The 23,468-nt window shown below is 33.9% G+C and overlaps 1 protein-coding gene across 1 annotated transcript in view; it reads right to left on the reverse strand.

The window, feature by feature from the left end:
* EDIL3 (EGF like repeats and discoidin domains 3) overlaps positions 1–23,468 on the reverse strand; it is a 389,125-nt gene that overhangs the window by 247,565 nt on the left and 118,092 nt on the right. The window contains exon 2 of the mRNA XM_054578566.1: positions 21,966–22,094. Within this exon, the coding sequence (XP_054434541.1) occupies positions 21,966–22,094 (129 nt within the window). The remainder of the gene's footprint in view (positions 1–21,965; positions 22,095–23,468) is intronic.

A 23,468-nucleotide genomic window follows, 5' to 3' on the forward strand; every position in this document is an offset into this window, starting at 1 on the left:
TTTTTTCATTAACTTATTGCACATTTTCCTATGCTATTATAATCAGTGGCGATGGACAGTATTGAAAAATATTTTATTTTATGGAAATAATTTATCTTACTAAACCTCTACTGAGTGATATTTGGATAGGTTCAGAGACTTCTGTCTTATAAATAATCTTTCAAAGAATAATCAGACTCCATTTGAATAGTGGTAGAAACACAAAACAAAAATAAATGGCCAAATAATCTCTTTAAATAAATAGGAGCCCATAATTCTAAGCACAATATAAAATATTCATGTTTTGTACATAAGGTTTTTAAATGATACTGTTTTCTATGCCAGCAGCCTATCTTTAGTGATATTCTTCTTAAATATATTGCACAATTTATATTTGTATCTTCTTCCTATGAAAGTTACTCCCTTGCAGTAGTTACTATTAATGGAGATCAAATAAAACTTCCAGCACCCCAGGTCAACACAGCACAAGACACAGAGACGAGGAAATTGCTGAGCTCTGTGCTTGTGCAGGTGCAGCCCTAGACGATCAGATTTCCCTGACCATAACCCCCTACCACCCTACCTGGGATGTTTAAGGTTGAATGCTGGCTATTATGTATCTTCTGGGATTTAAATAATATAAAAGTTTAATGTCTTTTTAAAAAATAAATGGTGTCTAACTGAAGACAGGAATTTGCTTTATCACAAAATACTGGCATCTAATGCATGTGCATGTATTCGATGCGTGTGCATGTGTATAGAAGCCAGTCAGAGGGGAGAGGGGAGAAGGGGAATGAGGGATTAGCCGAAGAAGATGCATACAGGACCCACAGATACAGACAACAGTATGGTGATGGCCATAGGGAAGGGGTAGGCCAGAGGCAGGGCACAGGTGGGGAAAAGGGAGGGAAATAGAGACCTCTGTAATAGTGTCCACAATAACAACAAAAAGTTAAAAAATATATTACAGTTTTTTCAGCATGATATGATTACTACTTTTGCAATTTGTGAAGTCTTTTAGCAAAATATTATTCCATTTTCACTGCTTATATTCCAAAGAGGAATTCAGAAATTTTATGAAGGCTTTGAAATGAAGCATTCCCAAAATATAGATTCACATATTTAGCTTAATTACCTTTTGAAACTGAAAAAACAAAAGGGAAAAAAAAGTAGGCAGGTCTAACTTAAAGGGAGATGATGATGATGATGATTTTTATGAGTTTGCACTCATCTCAAGGACACTAACTGTAAGAGATAAAGAGACAAACTCTGTTTGCCTGTATCAATGCCACTAATCTAAAGCGCCACTAACTTATCCAACAACGAGTTAATGACTGCTACAGAGGATTATTTTTTCCCTTCCTGTTAAAACAGAAACTAAAACTAAATGCTTTCTTTTCAGAATCATTAGGGCCTCCTTGAAAAGAAAAGTCAGTGTATCCACATTCAGGTGTTAATCAAATGACATTGACAATGTAATTTCCCTATCTGCAAAACTTGTCTCCCTGGGCTAAATTTTTCCTTAATTGGAATGTCTTTAAAGAACTCAACTGATTAAAATGTGGACAAGTCTAACATTAAAACAATGAAATTGAATAAAAAGGTTTAGGGCTATTCAGGGAGGGCTCAAGCTCCATTTTTCTTATCTTTGAGGTTATTTTCAAGTTGTGAATGCACACTATTAATTTTTAGTCTTCCAACTGTCAATAAACATTCTAGGGCCCTGACCAGGCCACTCAGTTGGTTAGAGCACTGTCCCTGATACACCAAGGTTGCAGGTTCAATTGCCAGTACCAACCAAAAAGCTAAATATTGCTTCAAAACTTATAGTGGTAGGGAATTCATTATCTCAGAAAGAAACACGCCACATCATTCTCCTAGAGATAGCCTCTGGAAAACAATGGGATAATGTGGTTCTTCCTTTGACATACAAGCCTAATATTTGAAGACAGTGATCATATTTACAATAATTCTCTTCTTAACTGGGATAAACCTCTCCACTTTAATTTCATATATCACAACATATATCCTAGTCATTATATTTGTTAATCTCCTCTTGATAAATTAAATTTTGTCAAGGTCTTTTAAAACAGCAACAAGAATGAGATCTTATAGAAGTTTGATATGTATAGAATGAAATCGTGGAGAACAAGAACTAGTTTTCCAGATCAGACCTAACTAGTACAAACATAATGGCATTATTACCTGCCTTCTTTAGGCTGCTATATCACGAATAATAATCCAGCATTGTATTAATAACTAAAAAATAAGGAATTAACTTCTTTCCCCTCCTTTCTCCAACACCACATTATAGACCAATTCCTAGAACAGCAGCGACTACTAAATCTTATCTCTTTCTGTTTCAGGGCAAAATTGGGCAGGAAAAAGGATGAGCATGAATAAGGAAATTATGCTTAGGGTGGAGGGTCATGGGTGCTGGCTTGCAAGCAATGTTAAAAGTATTTGAACAATAGGAAAAAATGCAAAATTTTGAAACAAAGCAAATCCTTAGGGGTATTTTTTCAATCTTTCACTTTCTAGCAAGGAATATAGTTTGCACATATTTCATATACAGTTGATTAAGTCTGCAGGTAAGAAAACCAAACTTTTGTCTGTATTGCAACAGTTTCCTTAGGGTCCAAGACTAGTGATTCATTCAGGTGAATGTGAATATTTTGTATCTTCTCATGGGATTTTCTACATGTCAACTGACATGTTCAGTCAGAGAAGTGTTTCTGGAAACTTTTTTTAAACCTTATAGTTGATTTTTCCAGCAATTAATTTCTGGTTAGAAATTCTAGATTATAGAAATTTGCACTAATGTCAGTCAATAAGCCACACACAGCCGTTTCCAAATCAACTAACCTATTAGTCCAAGTCTTACTGAAACCAATCACAATAATTAATGAATTGAAAAATAGATTTATCTTGGAGGCAGAATAAAAACACAATAAAAAAATAGTACAACTTAATCCTCAAAAGAAAAGCCTGAGGTAGTACTTAAAAATTATTTCAACTATTGCTCCATTGAGAGTTCAGCGTTGTTTCATTTTTATAATGTTTGTATGCTTCAATAATGTATTATCAAAAGAAGTTATAGAATCATGTTCCTGGTACAATTTTAATAACTTTGAAAATTACATTATGGAACTAGTTCAAGAGAATGACGAGAGGCCCCATACAAGCCACCTTCCTGATCTGGCCCCCAAGCATTCCTATAACACCAATAATCTGGACAATCATTAATGCTACTTCTTCTAGAAGGTTTGTAAGTTTCTCATCTTTGTGCTTATCATCCTGTATTTTGCTTAAAATGTTCCATTCTAATAACTTTACTGGGGGACTACGGTTTCATCCCAACCCATCTTAAAAGCCATCTAAGCCATCAAATCTGAACCCTAGGGCAAGAAGTGACATTTCCTCCTCTTGTTACCTAGTAGTACTTTGTTTGCCCCTTACAATGATTTTTTTTTTTGCATTGTGTGTACATGACTATTGATGTGTGTGTTTTATAGTCCTTTCCCAAATGTAAGTATCTCATAGGCAGATTCTTCAGCTTGTGGTCATAGGCAAAGGGGAGATTAGTGTCAGGCGGTCAAGAATACCTTTCCAGAAACCCTCACTGTTTGTTAAAGGGAAGATCCTAGCATCATTTTCTATTCTGTGATTCTATTATTATGCAAAGCCACAAAGAGTTTATTGTTGATGTCTTCCATATAAGAACCTAATATTAATTGTCATAAATTCCAACTTGGTATTTACTGTGCCTTTTTAGGATTCCTATTTTGTAATCTTATAAAGAAAAATCAATTCATAAGTTATTTGCTGTAAGCTAAGGAAAGCTACATTCATAAAAGGCCAATTCCTAATTATGCAATGTTACTTATATCACACATAATCTTATATAATAAAATATATAATTGATTTGTCAAATTTTATGTTGAAGAAAATTTTTTGAAAAATTAAAAGCTGACAGTTAAATTGCCCCCAATTTGCACATTCAAGCACAAGCAGAAAAGATCCTCACAAAAGTATAATAGGTCAGTATTTATTGGACATTTCAATAATGTTATTAATGACTGAAATGATGAAAGAATATTCAGGGATTTAGAAGTCTGATTTCTGCATATAGCTTCTGAATTGTGTATAAGGCTTATATATATATTTACTTATTTTATAACTCCTTCATGGCTCTAATTATAAGCAAGATACTGTTTTAAGAGACTTTTACACATTCAATTTATTTAATTTGAACAAAACCCCTTTGAGGTTGGTACTATTATTACCTTGATTTTACACATACATTGAGGTGTTAAGCAACTTGCTCAAAAGAATAGAGAAGGAAAAAGGACAGCCAGTGTTTGAATTCAGTGTGGCTGAGTTCTCTCACCCACAGCACCAGGAAGAAATTCTTTAGAGGATGTGTTTCTGCAGAGTTCCAGGAGAGCATGTGATGAACACTGGAATTAAACATTACTACTACTTCTCTTATTGTTTCAAACCATCCATCTCCATACGTGCCACTAGCACAGTTTAATTTGAACACAAACACTGAACTGTGTAAAAAGCATAGGACAAAAATTCAAGTTTAATACCTGCTCTGCCTGCTTTTGGGCAGAAATCTGTGACCTTGTTCTAGTCATTGCAAGTATCACAGAATCACTTTCCCACTTAACACTGAGATTGGTATTAACTGTTCATTTCAAGGTTATTACAAGAATAATATATATTAACATTTTAACGAATAGAGTACTCTAAAAATACAAGACACTATTAAGGGGAAAAGGGTGAGGAAAAATGTCCTTGGCAACACGGTGATTGGTGAATTGTATTAAAACTATTGGCGCACGCGCCTCAGGGTTCATTGCATGATGGCCTGGTAACCAGCCTGCCTAGTTGTGAGAGGTTTCAGGTCAGAAAATCCTTGTGGATAATAATATAGCTCGACCTTCCTAGCTGAATAATTAATAAAAGCTGACAGTATTGGCCAGACCATGTTCTGTGATGCACACTGATGTATCCATTGCCCGTGGAGCCAAAGCCGTTGACTGAAAAAGCTGAGTTGACACAAACAACATCTGTCTTTGTGCAAATGTTTGGTAGCTACTGTGTTGATGAGTAACAGAAATACGTTCTGTACTCAATTACTCTCTATGATTTGGATGAAGCAATTAGGGTCTGATTTCTCAATTAAAATCTTACCAGATAAAGACAGTGTGGGATGTACCAAAATGCTATGTAAAGGAGGTGCTAATTATTACTTGAAATTTGCTCTATTCTAAGGATTAGTACTAAAGAAAACACCTTTATCTCAGTTCTTTCTTTTGCTGAGGACTAAAATTGTGTTCTCCATGCTTTACTTCCCAAGCTTTGATTAAGATAAAATAACCATAATAATAAATATCAGTTGTTGTTCATTTTAAATCATAATTAGTAAATTTTACACATTCAAAAGAAAACATTATATATATTCTGAAAAGAATTCAGCCTGCATTCTCTCTCATTACATAACTCACTCTGTGTTACCACTGTACTTTAAATAATCTGAATTAAAAAACTTGGGTTCACATAAATACTTTGACATATGCTGGACAATTTATTGTCTTAGAGTACAAAGTTACCTTGAGGGGTCAACCAGTTTTCCTATGGCCTCAGGGACTGTGGCCAAAAAACCTTCACACACAATGACATCTAAGTGCAGCTCCTTGAGAAAAGATTCATGTCTTCTGTTACATTTTAGTAAACTTTGTGCTTTACTCTAATAATTCCTAATAACAAAGAGCATAATTCTAGCATATAGTAGGTGCCAATAAAATTTGTTAATTATTAATTTATTTTATTAATATTAAATTCTACAGTAGTTACTAATAGTTTTAAGAAATAAATTTTAACTTATCAAAATAATTATTTTTCAATAAATTTTTATTTATTTTTTATTTTTATCTTTTTTCTAGTACCATTTAGTCCCCTGATGCCTCCCCTCAATGGAGTCACCACACTGTTGTCCATAGACATGAGTCCTTTTCCTTTTTGCTCAGTCCCTCACCCCTTAACATTCACTTAGCTGTCCCCCTGCTCTCTATCTATGAGTCTGTCTCTATTTTGCTTTTTTAGTGCAGATTGTTCATTAGATTCCACATATAAGTGAAATCATATGGTATTTGTCTTTCTCTGACTGGTTTATTTCATTTAGCATAATATTTTCCAGGTCCATCCATACTGTTGCAAAGGGTAAAACTTTCTTCTTTTTTACAGTCAAGTAGTATTCCATTGTGTGAATGTACCATAATTGTTTTATCCACTCACTTGCTGATGGACACTTGGGCAGCTTCCATAACTTGGTGACTGTAAATAACTCTGAAATGAACATAGGGGTACTTAATATTCTTTCAAATTGGTGTTTAGGGTTCCTTAAGATATATTCCCCAAAGTGGGGATCACTAGATCAAAAAGCAGATCCATTTTAATTTTTTTAGGTGTCTCCATACTGCTTTCCACAGCGGCTGCACCAGTCTGCGTTTCAACCAACCGTGCAAAAAGTTCCCCTTTCTCCACATCCTTGCTGTACTTGTTGTTTGTTGTTTTATTGATGACAGACATTCTGACAGGTGTGAGATGATATCTCACTGTGGTTTTAGTTTGCATGATGATTAGTGATATTGACAATCATTTCATATGTCTATTGGCTGTCTTCATGTCCTCTTTGGATAAGTGTCTATTCAGGTTCTTTGCCCATTTTTTAATTCAGTTGTTTGTTTTTTGGGGTGTTGAGTTTTGTAAGTTCTTTATACATTTTGGATATTAATCCCTTATCTGACATATTGGTGAATATCAGAGTAAATCCCACTTGATAATGGTGTATGGTCTTTTTGATGCATTGCTGTATTCAGTTTATTGATATTTAGTTGAGGATATTAGCATCTATGTTCATTAGGCATATTCATTAGGCCTATAATTTCCTTTCTTTGTGATGTCTTTATCTGGTTTTGGAGTTAGGATAAGGCTGGCCTTGTAAAATGAGTTTGGGAGCCTTCCCTCCTCTTCGATTTTATGAAATATTTTAGGAAGGAGAGGTAGCCTTCTCAGAATGTTTGGTAAAATTGACCTGTGAAGCCATTTGGTCCAAGGCTTTGTTTCTTGGGAGTTTTTTGATCATTGCTTCAATTTCACTAGGTGTACTCTGTCTGTTCAGACTCTCTGACTCATCCTGATTTAGTTTTGAAAGGTCATATGTTTATCATTTTTTAAGACTCTATTTCATTTATTTCTGCATTGATCTTTATTATTTCCTTCCATTTACCACCTTTGGGCTTTTTATGTTCTTCTTTTTCAAGTGCCTTCAAGTGTAAAGTTACATTGTTTATTTGACCTTTTTCTTGTTTTTTTTTTAGATAGACCTGAAATGCTATGAATTTCCCTCTTAGGACTGCTTTTCCAGTGTCCCACTGATTTTGGATGGCTGTGTCCTTGTTTTCATGTTTCCAGGTATCATCTGATTTTTTCCTTGATCTTGTTGTTGACCCATTCATCATTTAATAATGTTATTTAGCTTTCAAGTTGTTATGTACTTTTTCAGTGTTTCTCTTGTGATTGATTTCTAGTTTCAATGCATTGTGTTCAAAGATGCTTGATATGATTTGAATCTTCTTAAATTTATTGAGACGGGTTTTGTATCGCAACATGTGTTCTCTCCTAGAAAACATTACATGTACACTAGAAAAGTATGTGTATTTTGTTGTTCTGGGGTGTCCAGTGTGTTGTTTAAGGCTGTGGTCTTCTTGTTGATTTTCTACCTGGAAAATCTGTCCATTGAAGTCAAAGAAGTGTAAAATTCCCAATTATGAATGCATATATGTTGACCTCTCCGTTTATGTTCATAAAGATTTGCTTTCCATATTTAGGTGCTCTTATATTGGGTGTGTAAATATTTCCTAGGGTTATATCTTTCGTTGGATTATTTCCTTTATCATTAAGTAGTTTACTTCTTTGTCTCTTACTATAGCCTTAGTTTTAAAGTCTATGTTGGATATTAGTATTCCTACCCCAGCTTTTTTTTCTCTTACTATTTGCATGAAATATCTTTCTCCATCCTTTTACTTTTGTCTGTGTGTATCTTTCAATCTGAGGTGGATCTTTTGGAAGCAGCATACGTATGGGTCTTATTTTCTTATCCATTCAGCTACCCTGTCTTTCTGTGGGAACATTCAAGCCATTTACATTTTAGGTGATTATTGATAGATACATATATGGTGCCATTTTATTGTTAGACTATTTTCCTCTTTTTTTTTCTTCTTTCTCTTTTTCTTCTTCTTCTTAATGCAAGCACTTTAGCATTTGTTGCAGTACTGGTGTGATGTTAACAAATTCCTTTAGCTTTTTCTTATCTGGGAAGCTCCATATTTCTCTTTAGACTTTAAATGATAGCCTTTTGGGGTAAAGTAGCCTTGATTGTAGGTCCTTGTTTTTCATCACCTTGAATATTTCATGCCACTCCCTTCTGGTTTGAAATGTTTTTTGAGAAATCAGATGACAGTTTAATTGGTGCTCCCTTGTAGGTAGCTATCTGCTTTCCTCTTGTGGCTTTTAGGAACATCCCTTTGTCTTTAAGCTTTGCCATTTTAATTATGATGTGTCTCGATGTAGGCCTCTTTGGGTCCAACCTGTTTGAGACTTTGAGCTTCCTGAACTTGTATTTCTTTTTCCTTCACTAGATTAAGGAAGTTTTTCATCATTATTTCTTCAAAAAAGTTCTTAATCTCTTGCTCACTCTCTTCTCCTTTCTGGTAGTCCCATGATGCGGATGTTGTTATGCATCATGTTGTCCCAATGGTTTCTTAAGCTTTCCTCACTCTTTTTAATTCTTTTCTCATTTTACTTCTCTGTTTGGGTGTTTTTTTCTACCTCATCTTCCAAGTCATTGATTAGATCTTCTTCTTCATCTAACCTACTGTTCATTCCTTCTAGTATATTAGTGTATCATTTATTTCAGATTATTGTATTCTTTATTTCTGACCGGTTCTTTTTTATGGTTCCTATGTCTTTTTTTCATGCTGTTGAATATCCTTATAATCATTAATCTAAACTCCCTATCTGATAAATTGTTTGCCGTTACTTCCTCTAGTTCTTCTTCTGGGGAATTCTCTTGTTTTTCATTTGAGACCTGTTTCTTTGTTTTCCCATTTTGGCTGCCACTCTGTGATTGTTTATATATATTAGGTAGATCTGCAAAGCCTCTGGTACAGACCAATGTAAACCCCTGCCTGTGACAAGCCCTGGGCAACCTGTTCGGAGTTAGCAACAATCCACAGCCTGTGGTTTCCTCTGCTAGGCCTGTGTGTGTGCAGAAAGAACCAGGCTGTACACCAACGCTGGGTTATACCAGCACCAGCCCTGGAGGACGGTCAGCTAAAGTCTCAAGAGCTCCCAGAGATGCATTCTGCCTGCATGTTTTCTGGTAGGCCTAACGAGTGAAAGTCTTCCAGCTGTACTCCTTAGCAGCAGGGCTTAAATACCACAGGGTGGTCAGGGTAATTCCTGTAGGTGAGGCTATTGCTTCTTCTCAGGCAGATGCCCCTTAGAGGGGAGTGCTCTGTCTGAGAAAGATGGGTCTTGTAATATGGGGAATGACTCAGCACAGGGATCCTGGCAGCTAGCCATTCAGTTCTCTGCCCAGAGCCACCAGCCCCAGGTTCTCTAGTGTCTCTAGTCCATTTTGCCCTCCCTCTTCTGGAGCCCAGGGTGAGTAGCTCTATATGGAATTTTTTGCATTGGCCATTTAAAAGGCTGGCTGCATCTCCAGCCATTTCTCCTTGGTAGACAGAAACCCTGTTGCTTTTCACAGCTGTTATTTGGTTTCCTTTCCCAGTTCTGGTGCTGTAGGCAGAAGAGCCCAGCTTGGGGGTTTAGACCTCACACTTCTCAGACGTAACCCCTGGCCACTGAAATGTCTCTCCAGGACTTCAGCTGACACCTATGGAGGCACAACCAGCCCTTTTGCACTTGCTCCGCAATCCCTACCAGTCGTGTTGTGGTGATGTGGCTTCTTCTATCTGCCCATGGTTGTAAGGTTCTCTCCAGCTAGTGTTCAGTTGGTTATTCAGGATGATTTTTCTATAGTTTAGTTGTAATTCCAGTTTGGGCCTGAGAGGAGATTGATGCCATTTCCACTTATTCCTCTGCCATCTTTGGTCCCAATTCCCAATAAATTCTTAATGCTTCATTACTTTCTCTTCATTCTATCTTTGTGTAATTAATGGTAAGAGGACAGATAACAGCAAATGCTCTGTCATTCATCCAGTAAGCTTTTACTTTCCATTATATCCATTTCCATTAATATCCATTATAGTGATATTAATCATTTTCCCACTTCCTACATTTATCTACCCTTCTTAGGCTTTCGTTATCTAGTTATCCTGTCTGTTCCATAGTGTAGATGCTCTGGAGCCAGTATTTAAGGTTTCTTTGATTAAATCCCTATTGTCACTTGTACTGGTTTTAATTTTAGAAGGTAGTCTTTTTCTCATAGTTTTTATCAACCAAACTGGACTTTATAAATGCCTGTTTGAAGTTTGTCTTCTTAAAAAATTTATAACCTTACATGATAATTAAGTGAAAATAAAGGGGGTATAGTCTTCAAATATAATTTTAAAAATGTAATGAGTTAACAATCTCTTCTTTTGCTCTCCAACAAATCAAATAACTATAGCTCTAAATCTACATTACTATAATTAAGTAGCTATATGCTTATTAAACTTTTTTATCATAAATTCACTATAATAAATTATTTAGCTTTTCCTATTCAATCCTTATGATATGAAAGGTTCTCAAATAAATCTCATCCCAGCCATTTTTAAGAATTTAATCTAAAGAGAAATTGGTGAAAGTATACAAAATACAAAATATAGTTACCAGAATATTTATCAATATCTTTATAACAGAGAAAATTTGCACAGAACTTAATTGTCAAAAAAAAAAAAGGGAGCTGGTTGAAAAAGTGATGGTAAATGATAGAATGTTAGCCTGACATTTTAAGTGTCAGGAAAGGATTTGTAATGAATGTAAATATGTTAATTTTATAGGAAAAAAACAAAAGATCAACAAAGAATATGAAGTATGTGCAGTATAAATTTTACACTTATGTTTACACAGAAATATGCATGTACACAATTTTATATAAAGAGCTCAACTTAAATTGTTAACATGCTTTATATGACTCTACATTGCTATAGAAACATACATGATAAATCAATAAATGACAGAAAAAAGGATAAAAGTGTATATAAATGAGTATAATATTTATTTTGTATTTATTTTCTAAATTTTCTTCTTTTTTACATTTGTAATGAAGAAAATAAACAAATTCTATACAAAATAATTTCAAGACAAAACAAGTGTACAGTTAACTTTTATTCTTGTTGATGGCATTCAGCATTTCAACCTACATATAATTATTTTTCATTTTCTTGTTTCTATTGTTATCATAGGAAGAGCATTCTGCTTACCTTCTAGCAACATAGATATCAATTTCCCTAACATGATAAAATCTTAACACCTTTCATGACTGCTTAAAAATAATGTTTTTGCTTGTTTGGGATACCATTGATTAAAGTGTAATTAATTCAATTAAAAGAAAACAAAAAATAGGTATCATTGTCAGAATAAAAGTATAGATTCACACTGAAAATCAATGAAGATAAAACCAAATAACATGAAATGTTTTGAAGATTATTGTGCACGTTTTAACTATTTTATGTTATTTGTGAGTCACCTACAGACCTCTTCTCCATAAAAGTACTCAACTTAGATGAGAAAATTTTTCTAGAGATTAATGCTAAATCTGTCACTTAGCCAATCAATTTAAAATAGTAATTTTCCTTTTCATAAATGTGTAAAATTGCTCATTTGGCTGTGGCACAATCAACCTGATGCCACTTCATTCAAAATCTAAATGAAAGAACCATTTATTGTCACTTTCCATTTTTCCTTTTCTAGTGTTTAATGTATTTTCCTAATATAAACAGAAAATAATCAAGTTTTTTAAAGAGAGTTTTTACTTTTCCTCCCTTATTAAAAAATTATTGTAGTCATAGCTGGTAACCTAAAAACAAAAATCTACAAATACATATGCATGTTTATCAACTTTTTGCATCATCAATAAACACTATTAAAACATCAGAAAAGAAGAACAATAACTAACATTTTATGGTAGATTATGAAACTAGCCATAAATTCTTCATTCCTTGCATCCTCATCTTTACAATATGAAGTGGCAGTCCAACCATTAAAGTGTTGTTAGCTAATGGGACACAAGCTGAGATTTGAAAAGTGCTTGCAATTGGGTTTTGACCTTTTTTACTGCTCTTAGAACCTTTCCACCACCATTACATAAGGAAGCTTGATCTAGCAGAGATAGCTGTCCCAGCTGAAGCCATCTTATACTATCTAGCACCAGTCAACTAGAATACTTACTTACAGAATTGTGAGATAGATGCTTATTTAAATTAATTAAATTTGTGATGACTTTTTAGGCTGACTTAATAATACGAGGTCTCTCTGGAAAAAGCCCAGCCATTGTTAATATAATGAGAACTGTATGTGCAACATCGATGTAACCTGGCAGCCAAGGAGAGTGGACTGGAATGCGCATGTGTGAATAATGACAACTTGATTATACTAGTCAGTGAGGGTGGTAGACACTGTTGAGAGAGCATGTGTACTGAGTGGCAGTCTCATTCAAAATAATTGAGTGAGTAGGGCAACAAATCTGCATCAGATTTTGAGTTAAGCTTAAACATTCCTCTGCGGAAGCTATTCAGATGATTCAGAAGGCTTTCAGAAATTACGCAATGAGCACAGCACAAATAAACGTATGGCACAAACACTTCAAAGATAGTGGGGAATCTGTTGAAAGTGGTCACATCCTGGAAGGCCTGAAACAAGCAGAACACCTGAGAATTTTGAACATGTACAGGCTGCAATCAACCAAGATCAGAGAATTGTGTGAGTTTCCACGGTGCCTACTTCAAAGGGGACTGAGATGTCATTGTCCTATGTACAATGTTTCTTGTATCTTCAATAAATGTCTATTTTTCATAGTACATGTCTGGATACTTTCTGGACAGACTCCGTATACATCCACTGTCATTTTATTCATGGAAGCATTCATCCTCTATAAATAAGTATATACTAAAAAAATGGTTTAAATAGTATATATCAACTCTTAAAAAATGTGTTACTTTGTATTTTTTTACAAGTAAAAGTTTTACTGTAAATTGGCTTTCTTCTGAGCAAGAGAAAACTTGTGTACTTGATATTTTCTAAGGTTCTTTGCTATTCTATATATTCTTTCTGAAGTTAATATATAATTGTTAGGATTTGGAATGGCAAGCTAACAAATTCTAAGCATTCTAATTAGCAATAAAGTGAAAACATTTTAAATTAAGAAGCTAAGACTCTATAAGCTATGTTATAGAAATATTTACATATGTAAAACAAAATTACTTTTCTATAATGTATACAAATTAAAGGGCAAAAATTTTCCCTTGACTCTGCCATCATAACTGTACAATCCTATTTGTTTGTATGAACACATATTTAATCCTTATTATTATTAGGAAGTAAGCAAATGTAACTCTGAAAATAAATCCTTGGACTCTAGGCAACTGAGAAGTTTCTTAGCAATCATGGCTAGCAGATTTTGAGAAAATATTTTAGATTATTTAGAATAGCTTTCATTATGATAATTTCTAAAGGTATGGATTCAGTTATGAGTTCGTCTTCCTTAATCCAAGAAATAGTCTTAAGGGGGAAAAGATGACATAATTTAATCTAATATATAAATAATTTTAATAAATAAAATTTAGCAAATTTCTCATGTGGTAACCAAAATTTGGAAAGTTGAAAATTAGCTTCACTCTACCCAAGAGGTCTATTTAAAGATTGTTAACTAGCGTTCTGATATTTCGTGATCATTGACAAGAAGTCTTTTAGACAGGGTTAACCTCTGTTACACTACTTGATATTCAATACACTGATCATCTTCTAAAAATAAACATGAATATGACTATTCATGGGACAAGATATACAGTGTAAATTGTTGTTTTTTAATTGTTATGAGAGAATTTATGTTTATGGTTTAAATGTAACATTTCTCATAATGTACTGAAGGCAAAAGGACAGATTAGCAGTGATGAGATTTGAAGAACATAAATTCATAAAGAAAAGAGATACCCATACCAAAAGGAAATAAGTTTGGGTAGAATATAATAGATAGAAGAGGTTAGGAGAAGATAGAACAACATAAAGGAACTTCATGTCTATTCATTTTTTCCAACAGAAAAAAGCCTGGTCAGAAGCTAGTGTAACTATAGAGAAAACAAAGAGGAAGAAGTATAAATGAAACAACATGCCAACTTTATTATGTTGTACTGAATTACTTTCAATAATATAGGTGCTTTGAGTTTTCTTCTAAAAGTGATGCAGTATTTTAAATTACTACCAAATTCCAATGTTTACATCTTTTGTTTTCAGAATGATAGTTTTAAGAGGCTAAATGTGTTATAAATATTGAAATATCTAAGTGAGTCATCTAACATAGTTTATTCTTATTGAAATAGAGCTTAGGTTTTATTATTTTCTCAATCATAATGACATTACAATTCCATCTCAAAAGAAAAATCTTACTTTGCCCAATTTCCCATTTCAGTTACTATCCTCTCTCCCAATACCTGTGCAATGGGGGGACCCAAAAATCCCAGAATTATCTTCTCAAGCATAGAAGTCTTGTAGTACAGGCTTCCCCAACCTAGGTGAATGTTCTAGGAACCCATCTGTATCAGTGTACCCTCTGATGTTGTTGTGAGAGTCTGCATTCAGCTTTAGTGAATGTTTTTTGAAGATGTCTTCAATAAGTTTACCCATTTCACAATGGGTGATTTATGAGCACACCTGCTCACACCTTGCTGAATGATGAGCAGCTTTTGATGAAAAACTGCATGGCACATGTGCCTCACCCTCCCTATTCACCCAACCTCACCCTGAGCAACATTTTTTTCTTGTTTCCATGGATGAAAAAAGTCTTTAAAGGGAAACCTTTTGCCAATATGTGGAAGAAGTGAAATTAAAAATGGCAGAAGCACTAAAAAGCATCAATATCAACAAGTTCTAAAACTGTTTTAGGCAGTCCAAAAAAGTCTTGATAGGTGTATTGCATCAAATGGAGAGTACTTTGAAGGTGACTAAAGTTTAAACATGTAAGAACAAACACACAATTTTTATAAATAAATTCCATTTTGGGGTCCCTCTTTAAACAATGAAGTTATCTCAGTTCTATGCTATGTTCAAACACCAACTTTTCAGTCTTTGCTCACATTCCTATCCAAAAATATACTTCTTCTTAATCTACTTCATACTTGTCTCTATTTTTTTTTATGGAACTAACTATAATTGTGATAGTTTACTTTCTATTCCTCATTTGACTGGGATATCCATGAAGGCAAAGTCTATTTTCTTAACGGTTGTATCCTCAAAGCCCAGAGTTCCTGTCATATAGTATACACTCAATAAATATTTGATGGATGGATGGATAAACTAATAAGTAGATGAATATTTATTATAGCCATTTTAAAGTTAAACAACTTTTTTTAGAACACTTTTAAGTTCATAGCAAAATGAGGAAGGTATAGAGATTTCCCATATAGTCCCTGACACCACATATGCATAGCTTCCCCCGTTATCAACACTCCCCACCAGAATAGTGCAATTCTTACAATTGATAAACTTACATTGACGCGTCATAATCATCTAAAGTCTGTAGTTTACATTAGTCTTGATGGTTTACATTATACGGGTCTGGACAATGTATAATGACATCGATCCATCATTATAATAGCATATATAGTATTTTCTGCCCTAAACTCCTTTGTGCTTTGTCTATGTTATTTTTAATTTCAAATCCCACTTGGTCATTATGGTATATAGGAAAATGATTAACTTTTGTATATCCATCTTGAATCCTATAACCTTGCTAAAATTTCTTATTAGTTCCAGGATTTTTTTAGTTGATTCTTCAGGATTTCTTTCTACATGGGTGATCGTGTCATCGGTAAACAGGCTGTTTTATTTCTTCCTTCCCAATCTGTAAAACAGGAGTGTCCAACCTTTTGTCATCGCTGAGCCACACTGGAAGTAGAAGAGTTATTTTAGGCCACATACTAAATACACAAACACTAATGAAAATTGATGAGCACAAGAAAGTTCTGTGCATAATTTTCATGATATCTGCCACCACAGGTAAGCAAGAAAGTCTTCATATAATAATCCTAATTATTCAATAGGCCTTTTGACAATCTTTGAAAATCATCAAGCAGGTCCCAAGTTTGTGATCACTAATATAGAAAAGGTACATATCTAAATAATAAAACTAAGTAATGTTTTAAGTAAATTTACAGTTCTGTGTTGGCCACATTCATAGCGATTCTGGGCTTCATGTGGCCCATGGGCCATGGGTTGGACACCCCTGCAAACCTTTACTTAATTTTCTTGTCTCATTGTATTAACTAGTTCTTCCAGTACAATGTTGAAAAGGAGTGGTAACAGGGAGCATCCTTGTCTTGTTTCTGACCCAGATGAGATAGCTTCGAGCTTCTCACCATCATGATTTTAGTCATAGATATTTTTTGTAAGTATTCTTTACCATGTTGAGGAATTTTCCCTGTATTCTTAGTTACTTTTTACAATTTTATGCTGATTCTTCCATGTACTACAATGTAACTCTTTCTCCAAAATTCCAACAAAACTGTCTTTGGCAAGATCATCCATAAGTCACATGTAATCAATGTAAATGTTATTTTAATTAACTTCTCTGCCGCATTTGACACTATTGATCACTCATTTCTTGAAACACTGTTTATCCTTAAATTTTATGGTGCCACATTTTCCTGATTTCTCTTCTATCTCCCTGACCTCTTCTTCTCAGACTCCCCTATAGATTTAACTTTCTCTACCTACTCCTTAATTGTTGATGAATCTCTCTTATCAGTTTCCATTTCTAGATCATCTCATCTTTTCAAAAGTTTTTGTTCTTCAGGGGAGATCCATATATTTCCTAAGCATTAATAACTATCTGTATAATTATAACTCACAAATCTATGTTTAACTTCTTAACTAATACCTATCAAATTCCTCAAATTCAATATGTGAAATAATTCGCTAATTTTCTGCCTCATAATCCAGTGTATCTTCAATGTGCACTTTCAGTTAATGACACCAAGTTGCTCAGGTCAGACACTGGTGATGTTTCCTCTTCATGCTTTACTTTCTCTAAACTCCTTCTACTCAATTATCCTATCAATTACCAATTATCTATAATTGGTAATACTTTAAACAATCACTGACTATCTCTACACCATTACCTTTGTTGCTACACTGATTCAGGCCAAGATCATCATGTCTGACCTGGTCTTCTGTAGTAGCTTTCTAATTGTCTGCCTGCCTTAATATCTTCTTTTTTTTTTCTTTCATATTACAAAGACAGAGACCTTCTAAAAGTGCAAATCATCTCAGTTGCTCTCAGCATAAGTCCAAATGCCTGAAGAACGATTGCAAGACTGCATATTCTGCCATCACCACCATCTCCAGACTTATTGCTGGCCACCATGTCTCTCTCTTTTAAGCTCTAGTCACAATGAATTTATTTCAACTCATGGAATTACAACTTTTCTGATCTCTGGCTTTTTAAACAATTATTTCCTCTGTCTTAAATACCTTTACCTTTCTGTCTGCTAGATTAAAATTATCCTTAAAAATTACATTAAGACATAATTTTTCAGGTAGGCATGAATTTTCTGACACCTAGCTTAAGACAGGACACCTGCTTTGCATTCCTTTGGCTCCATATACTTCTCCCATCACAACACCCATCACACTTACCTATTTATTCATTTATATGATGTCCTAGCTAGACAATTTCTGTACATTTGCTTGCCATTACATTCTACCACTAAGGTAGCTATTCCTTAGTATGTACTCAATCAATATTTAACAATCAATGAAAACTCAGATTTTATTTTTTAAAAAAGTGAATCACTTATTTTGTTCTCTATGGTTGCATTAAGATACAATACATTTGTGTTGTAAAAATTTATATTTATTATTAGTTGACTGAATTACTTTGATAGCCCATGGAAAATTATGCCATGAAACTTGAAAACCTTTGTAATTCCCAAAGTTCTTATATGTGTACTCGAGAATATTCACTAGTAATAGAAATTTCTATATGAAATAAATGTGTCAACATTTGGCTCCAAATTACACGGTATTACCCAAGAATGTGAGGAGGTAATTGGGAAGTAATTTGGGGCTTAACTGCACGGTTGTCTGGAGAAAAGTCCCCTGGAGAAGGAGTTAGTACATGTGCACATCTGTGCAAACAGTCGTTAATCTGGCCAATGTCTTCAACTCTGAAGATGTGAAGTGTTGTTTTTCTTTTTTTTTCTTTCCTTTGGTCAGACAGATATTTTCCTATTGCCTTTTATGGATATCAGAAGTGAGTCTTAACACTAGGAGGCTGAGACCATTGAGATTTGAGATAGGTCGGTATAAGGGGGATGTGTGTGATGGACAAAGAGACGGAGAGAGAACGGAAAAGAACAAGTGAGAGAGACAGGTAGAGGTAAAAGGTGGATATTGGAGTGTACAGACAGATTAAGAATCAAGTCAAAGTAAAACAATGTTGTGTAGCAAATGAAGTGCACAAATCTGAGCAAGTCAGTATCTTCAAGCTTTCGCACACGATACAGGAATGTAGGTACTGTGAGAATTGGCTGCAGATGTGGTAAAGTGTTTTGTACTTCTCTGACACTAGATGCTTCAAGAGGAAAGAAAGTACAAAATTGGATGGGAATCGCTTTTGAAACAAGTAGTATCAAGAACTTAAAACAAGGCTACTACAAAGTAATGAGGTTTGAGGTAAAATCAAAAGCAATTTTACCTCTAAGAATAGCATGTATTTGAAATTCTCCTTTCCAGATATGCAGCAATAGAGCAAGTATGTTTGATTACAGAATAAACAAAGTGAAAATAATTTTTAGTTAGGATCAAAACACAACTTCTCGAAGCAAATGTAGACAAGGTTATTTCTTTTTCTTTGGAAATAAAACATAAGGAGATTTAGAATGTCATATAATCAAAAAATCCATATGGTTTGAAAGCTTAGAAGATACCTTAGATACATCTACATCTTTGGGGGATTAATGTGAAAGTAAAAATATAGCGTAGTGACAGCCCAAACTTTTGTCTTTTAATATCTTACATTAAAATACCTGTAGCTTTTTTAAAAAAAATAAAATTCTAGTGGTACCTAACAGCAAGGAAACAAAACAACAACAAAAAAGTTCCTGCAAATTAGTAGATTTTTTAAACTGAAAATGAAAAATGGCCTTCAATGTTTCATCTAATTTGTTCCAATAATTAGTTTTTAAAATATATAAAAAAGCCCTTAAGTTTGGTTAGATTTGAAAGGCATTGTTACTAAATGTTTTTACTCAATAAATACTCAGTATTCCCTTATTATATGTAAGAAAATATGTAGCTGAGAAAGAGATAGTAGAAAGGCAAATAAGGTAACATGTCCATCTAAATTGTATTTGATTTTTCCCTATTCTCTCATCCTTTAAGAATAGTATCTCACAGTATAGCAGAGTGGTATTTAAGAACCCATTGACATTTTAAACTTCTAGGGCACTCGTTTTCTATCATTTTAATCTTTTAAAAAACAATATATTAAATCAGACTTGGCATAACAAATATACTATGCAAAATGGTAAAGTAAATAAAAACTAGATATATTTCTTCTAAGAAGAGATACTCCTATACATGCCTCATATGAAAATGAAGTTGATTGAAACACATCACAAAAATGTATAGGTTAAGATAATATAGTATAACTAACTCATTTCTGAATATCAGAGGAATGTATATAATAATAATCTGATTAAACTTAATTCTTGTAAGCATTTGATCCCCTAAATCTCACTGAACTACATGAAATATTATAGCGTGTTTAGTTTTTCTTTTTCCTTTTCATTTCTTGTTGTTCGGTAACACTTGTCCCGCCTTCCCCCCACCCCCGCACACCCCGACTCTGTTCTCCTCCGACTCCTACAGTCAATCCCCGCCCTGTCTGTGCCCATGAGCCCTGTATTCCTGTTCCTTTGCTCGTCCCTTCCCCTTCTTTCCCCCATTATCCCTCTCCCTGCTCCCCTCTCCCCTCTGGTCACTGTCAGTTTGCTCTTTATTTCCAAGTCTCTGGTTCTATTTTACTCATATGTTTGTTTTGTTGATCAAGTTCCACTTACAGGTGAGATCATATAGTATTTGTCTCTCACCACCTGCTGCTACTAACAGTATCATTCTTCTGATAAAATGATGAATAAGGAATTACTGTGTGAAAATATGGCTAAAGGAATTAAAGTATTTATTTAAAAAGTGTACAAGATACTGTTTAATTATTTAAATACATTTTCCTCTTTAATTTAATATATTTGGTTCTTAAAAAGTAGCAAAAAATGTTGTATACTACAAATCTAAGGCACTGCCATATTTGGGGTTAAAATGGACTTAAAATATAACATTAAATTTTTATTCTATCCATACATTCCCGTTTAAAATATTTATGTCTATAATTTTCTTCAGAGCTATAGACTTTCCTAAGGATATGATTCTCATGTTAAACTCTGAAACTCGCTGTACATATTTGGAGACTGGGTCAAAGTAGTTACAACAGTTTTATTTCTATGGCACCGTATCAAACTCTCTAAAATAGCAACAAGTTAATAAAAGCCTTGAAGAAGAATTATCTTCGAAATTAATTAATGAACAAGGTACTTTTCAGCAATCATATAATTAACTTTTTTTAGATATAATACATTCATACTAATGAAATAGTAAAAAAATACAAAAAAGACATGTAAAAATAAATCACACTAAGATCTAATAACCTGTGGCCAAAATTGGCAGTGAATGGTTTTATTTAGTTATTCTTTCATCATTGAACCAATAATGATTGGGTCCTACTACTCATAAAGGTGCTTTCTATAGACAATATTACTTTTCTTCCTCAAAAACTATATTTCAAAAGTCATAGAAACCTCCAAGTTTCCCAAAGTTTATGCTAGTTGACAGAAGTTCTAATCAAAAACATGTTTGGTTTTCCTGTGTTGAGCAAATATAATCTACTTCTTATCCTTCTTGGTACTATTTTGAAAAAAATGTAGAAATCTGTTCAAACTTAATCATGGTATTTTTAATCACCAAGAAAAATCTCTATATAAGTTTACATAGTACTCAATTATATAAAATACAGCTATTTCCTTAATGCAGAACTGTTTGTAATTTATGGAAGTTACTCTGAATCATAATTATGCACGCCGATGATGTACTTCACAAATGAAAAAGAAACATTTTGAAATGTGATCAATGACTGTTTAGTATCTGCAAAGTTTTTTTGAGAAAACTTTGAGGAACAATATACCTGGAATGCTGTATTGTCTTCCTCCATATATTTACAGTCTTAGAAAAGTAAAAATTAGAATAGCTATAGAATACTGATGAATATTTTCTGTTGCTAAAGTAAGTTCTGGTTTTTTCAGAGCGATTATGTTAATTTGAATAAATTGACTCAGGGATTATTTTTGACTGCAAATAAAAATTTAAATAAATATATTAATATTAGAAAGATAAGAAATTTATTATATTCTAATAGTACTTCTAAGTGCTCCTCACTGAAACATTTTAAAATTATTTATTGAGAACACCACAAATAAAAATGTAAATATAAAATGGAAATGATAAAATTGAGAGTCCTATAGAGGAGTAAATTAATTATCAACACACAGCATTCTTATACAGAATACCCACAATGCACCACAGCCAAATTTGTCACTTATTTTAAGAGAATAACTACTGAAATGCTTAAATCTTGCACTTACCAACCTCCACAACACTAGAACAGTTGGGATCTGTGAAGCCGTCCGGGCACTCGCAGGTAAAGGAGTCTTCAGACAACCCTGGCAAACAGATACCTCCATTTTCACATGGATTGGGATCACAAATATCACCTGAGAAATAAAGAAACAGATTTTGACTTTTTTTTTTTGTCTTAACATTAAAACATACTATTTCACATACCCCACTCATCTTTCTTTGGTAAAGTCACCATACAATTTAGATTTACAGATAAAGTATGTGCTTTTAAGACAGATGGTATGTAACATGGTAAGAATTAAATTTTATAGTTTAAACAATTCATACTGAATTATATATTAAAAACTATCAACTCAGTTTGGGGTTCCTTCATTAAGTGTAAATAAAATACCATCTAATTTGTTAAAGATTAACTGAAATATCCATGGTAGACTGGTTTATTATTTGTTCCAGTAAATAGCCTTTCAATATCCACACACTTCGTAACTTTCCAGGTCCTCTCACTAAGTGAATTTACTTCTGGATCCCGAGAATCTGGGCTCCTTCCTGTGACTTGCTGTGGCCAGTAGGATGGAAGCAGACTTGAAGCCTATGATTTCACTCATATGTGGAATCTAATGAACGAACTGAACTAACACGCAAAGTGGGAACAGACTCATAGACGGAGAGCAGGATGACAGCTGAGAGGGGTGGTGGGTCGTGGGTGGAGGGATGGAGGGAAAAGGAAAAAGGCCCCATGGACATGGACAACAGAGCAGTGATTGGGGGGTAGTGGGTAGGAGGGGGCTAAATGGTAATAAAACAGACAATAAAGAAATGACTGAATTAAAAAAGAAAAGAAAAAGCACTTGAATATTTCCACTTCCTCTCTTGGAACCCTCCCAAGTCATGAGAATAAATTCAGGACAGCTTTGTTGTAAGACAAACAGGTATGGATAAGAGAGAAACTTCTACCAAGAAATAAGTTGTACCATAACAAAGACCTAAAATATTTGGCCTTGGCTTTAGTACGGGGTAGCAAATAAAGTGTGGAAAGGCACTGAGAGAATAGTTACAGCAAGCTGGAAAAATGGCTCTCTGTGCTATGTAGAGAGAAGCAGTTGGTAAAGCTGTCACCCGAGGAAACTTCAGTGAAAGAAAATGTACCCAATGAACTTTTGTATACAAGTAATGAGATTTCCAAACAGAATGGGAAAGTGTCAGCTGGCTCTTAATAGCTTCATTTGATAAGGTACTATAAGAAAGAAATTGTACTAAATTAAAAAAAAAACTGATCAGTTTGCCGGTAAGAAAAAGAATATGAAAGGACCAGGACTTACGGCAGAAAATAATTATTTCTTAACTCCAAGCTCTCAAACTAGTGAAAGATCAAATCCTGAGCTTGGTCAGAAAGACATGGCCTCACCATAAATATCAAATCAAGGATCTGGCTCTAAGACCCTTTGTGAATAATTCAGGTGAATTATTTGTGAATAATTCAAATTATTCCGGTGCAACCTGAAAGACTT

The sequence above is a fragment of the Pteronotus mesoamericanus genome, unplaced genomic scaffold, assembly GCF_021234165.1.
Source record: "Pteronotus mesoamericanus isolate MK-2021 breed Mesoamerican mustached bat unplaced genomic scaffold, CSHL_Meso_final contig_50, whole genome shotgun sequence".
In the NCBI taxonomy this organism is placed as follows: Eukaryota; Metazoa; Chordata; class Mammalia; order Chiroptera; family Mormoopidae; genus Pteronotus; species Pteronotus mesoamericanus.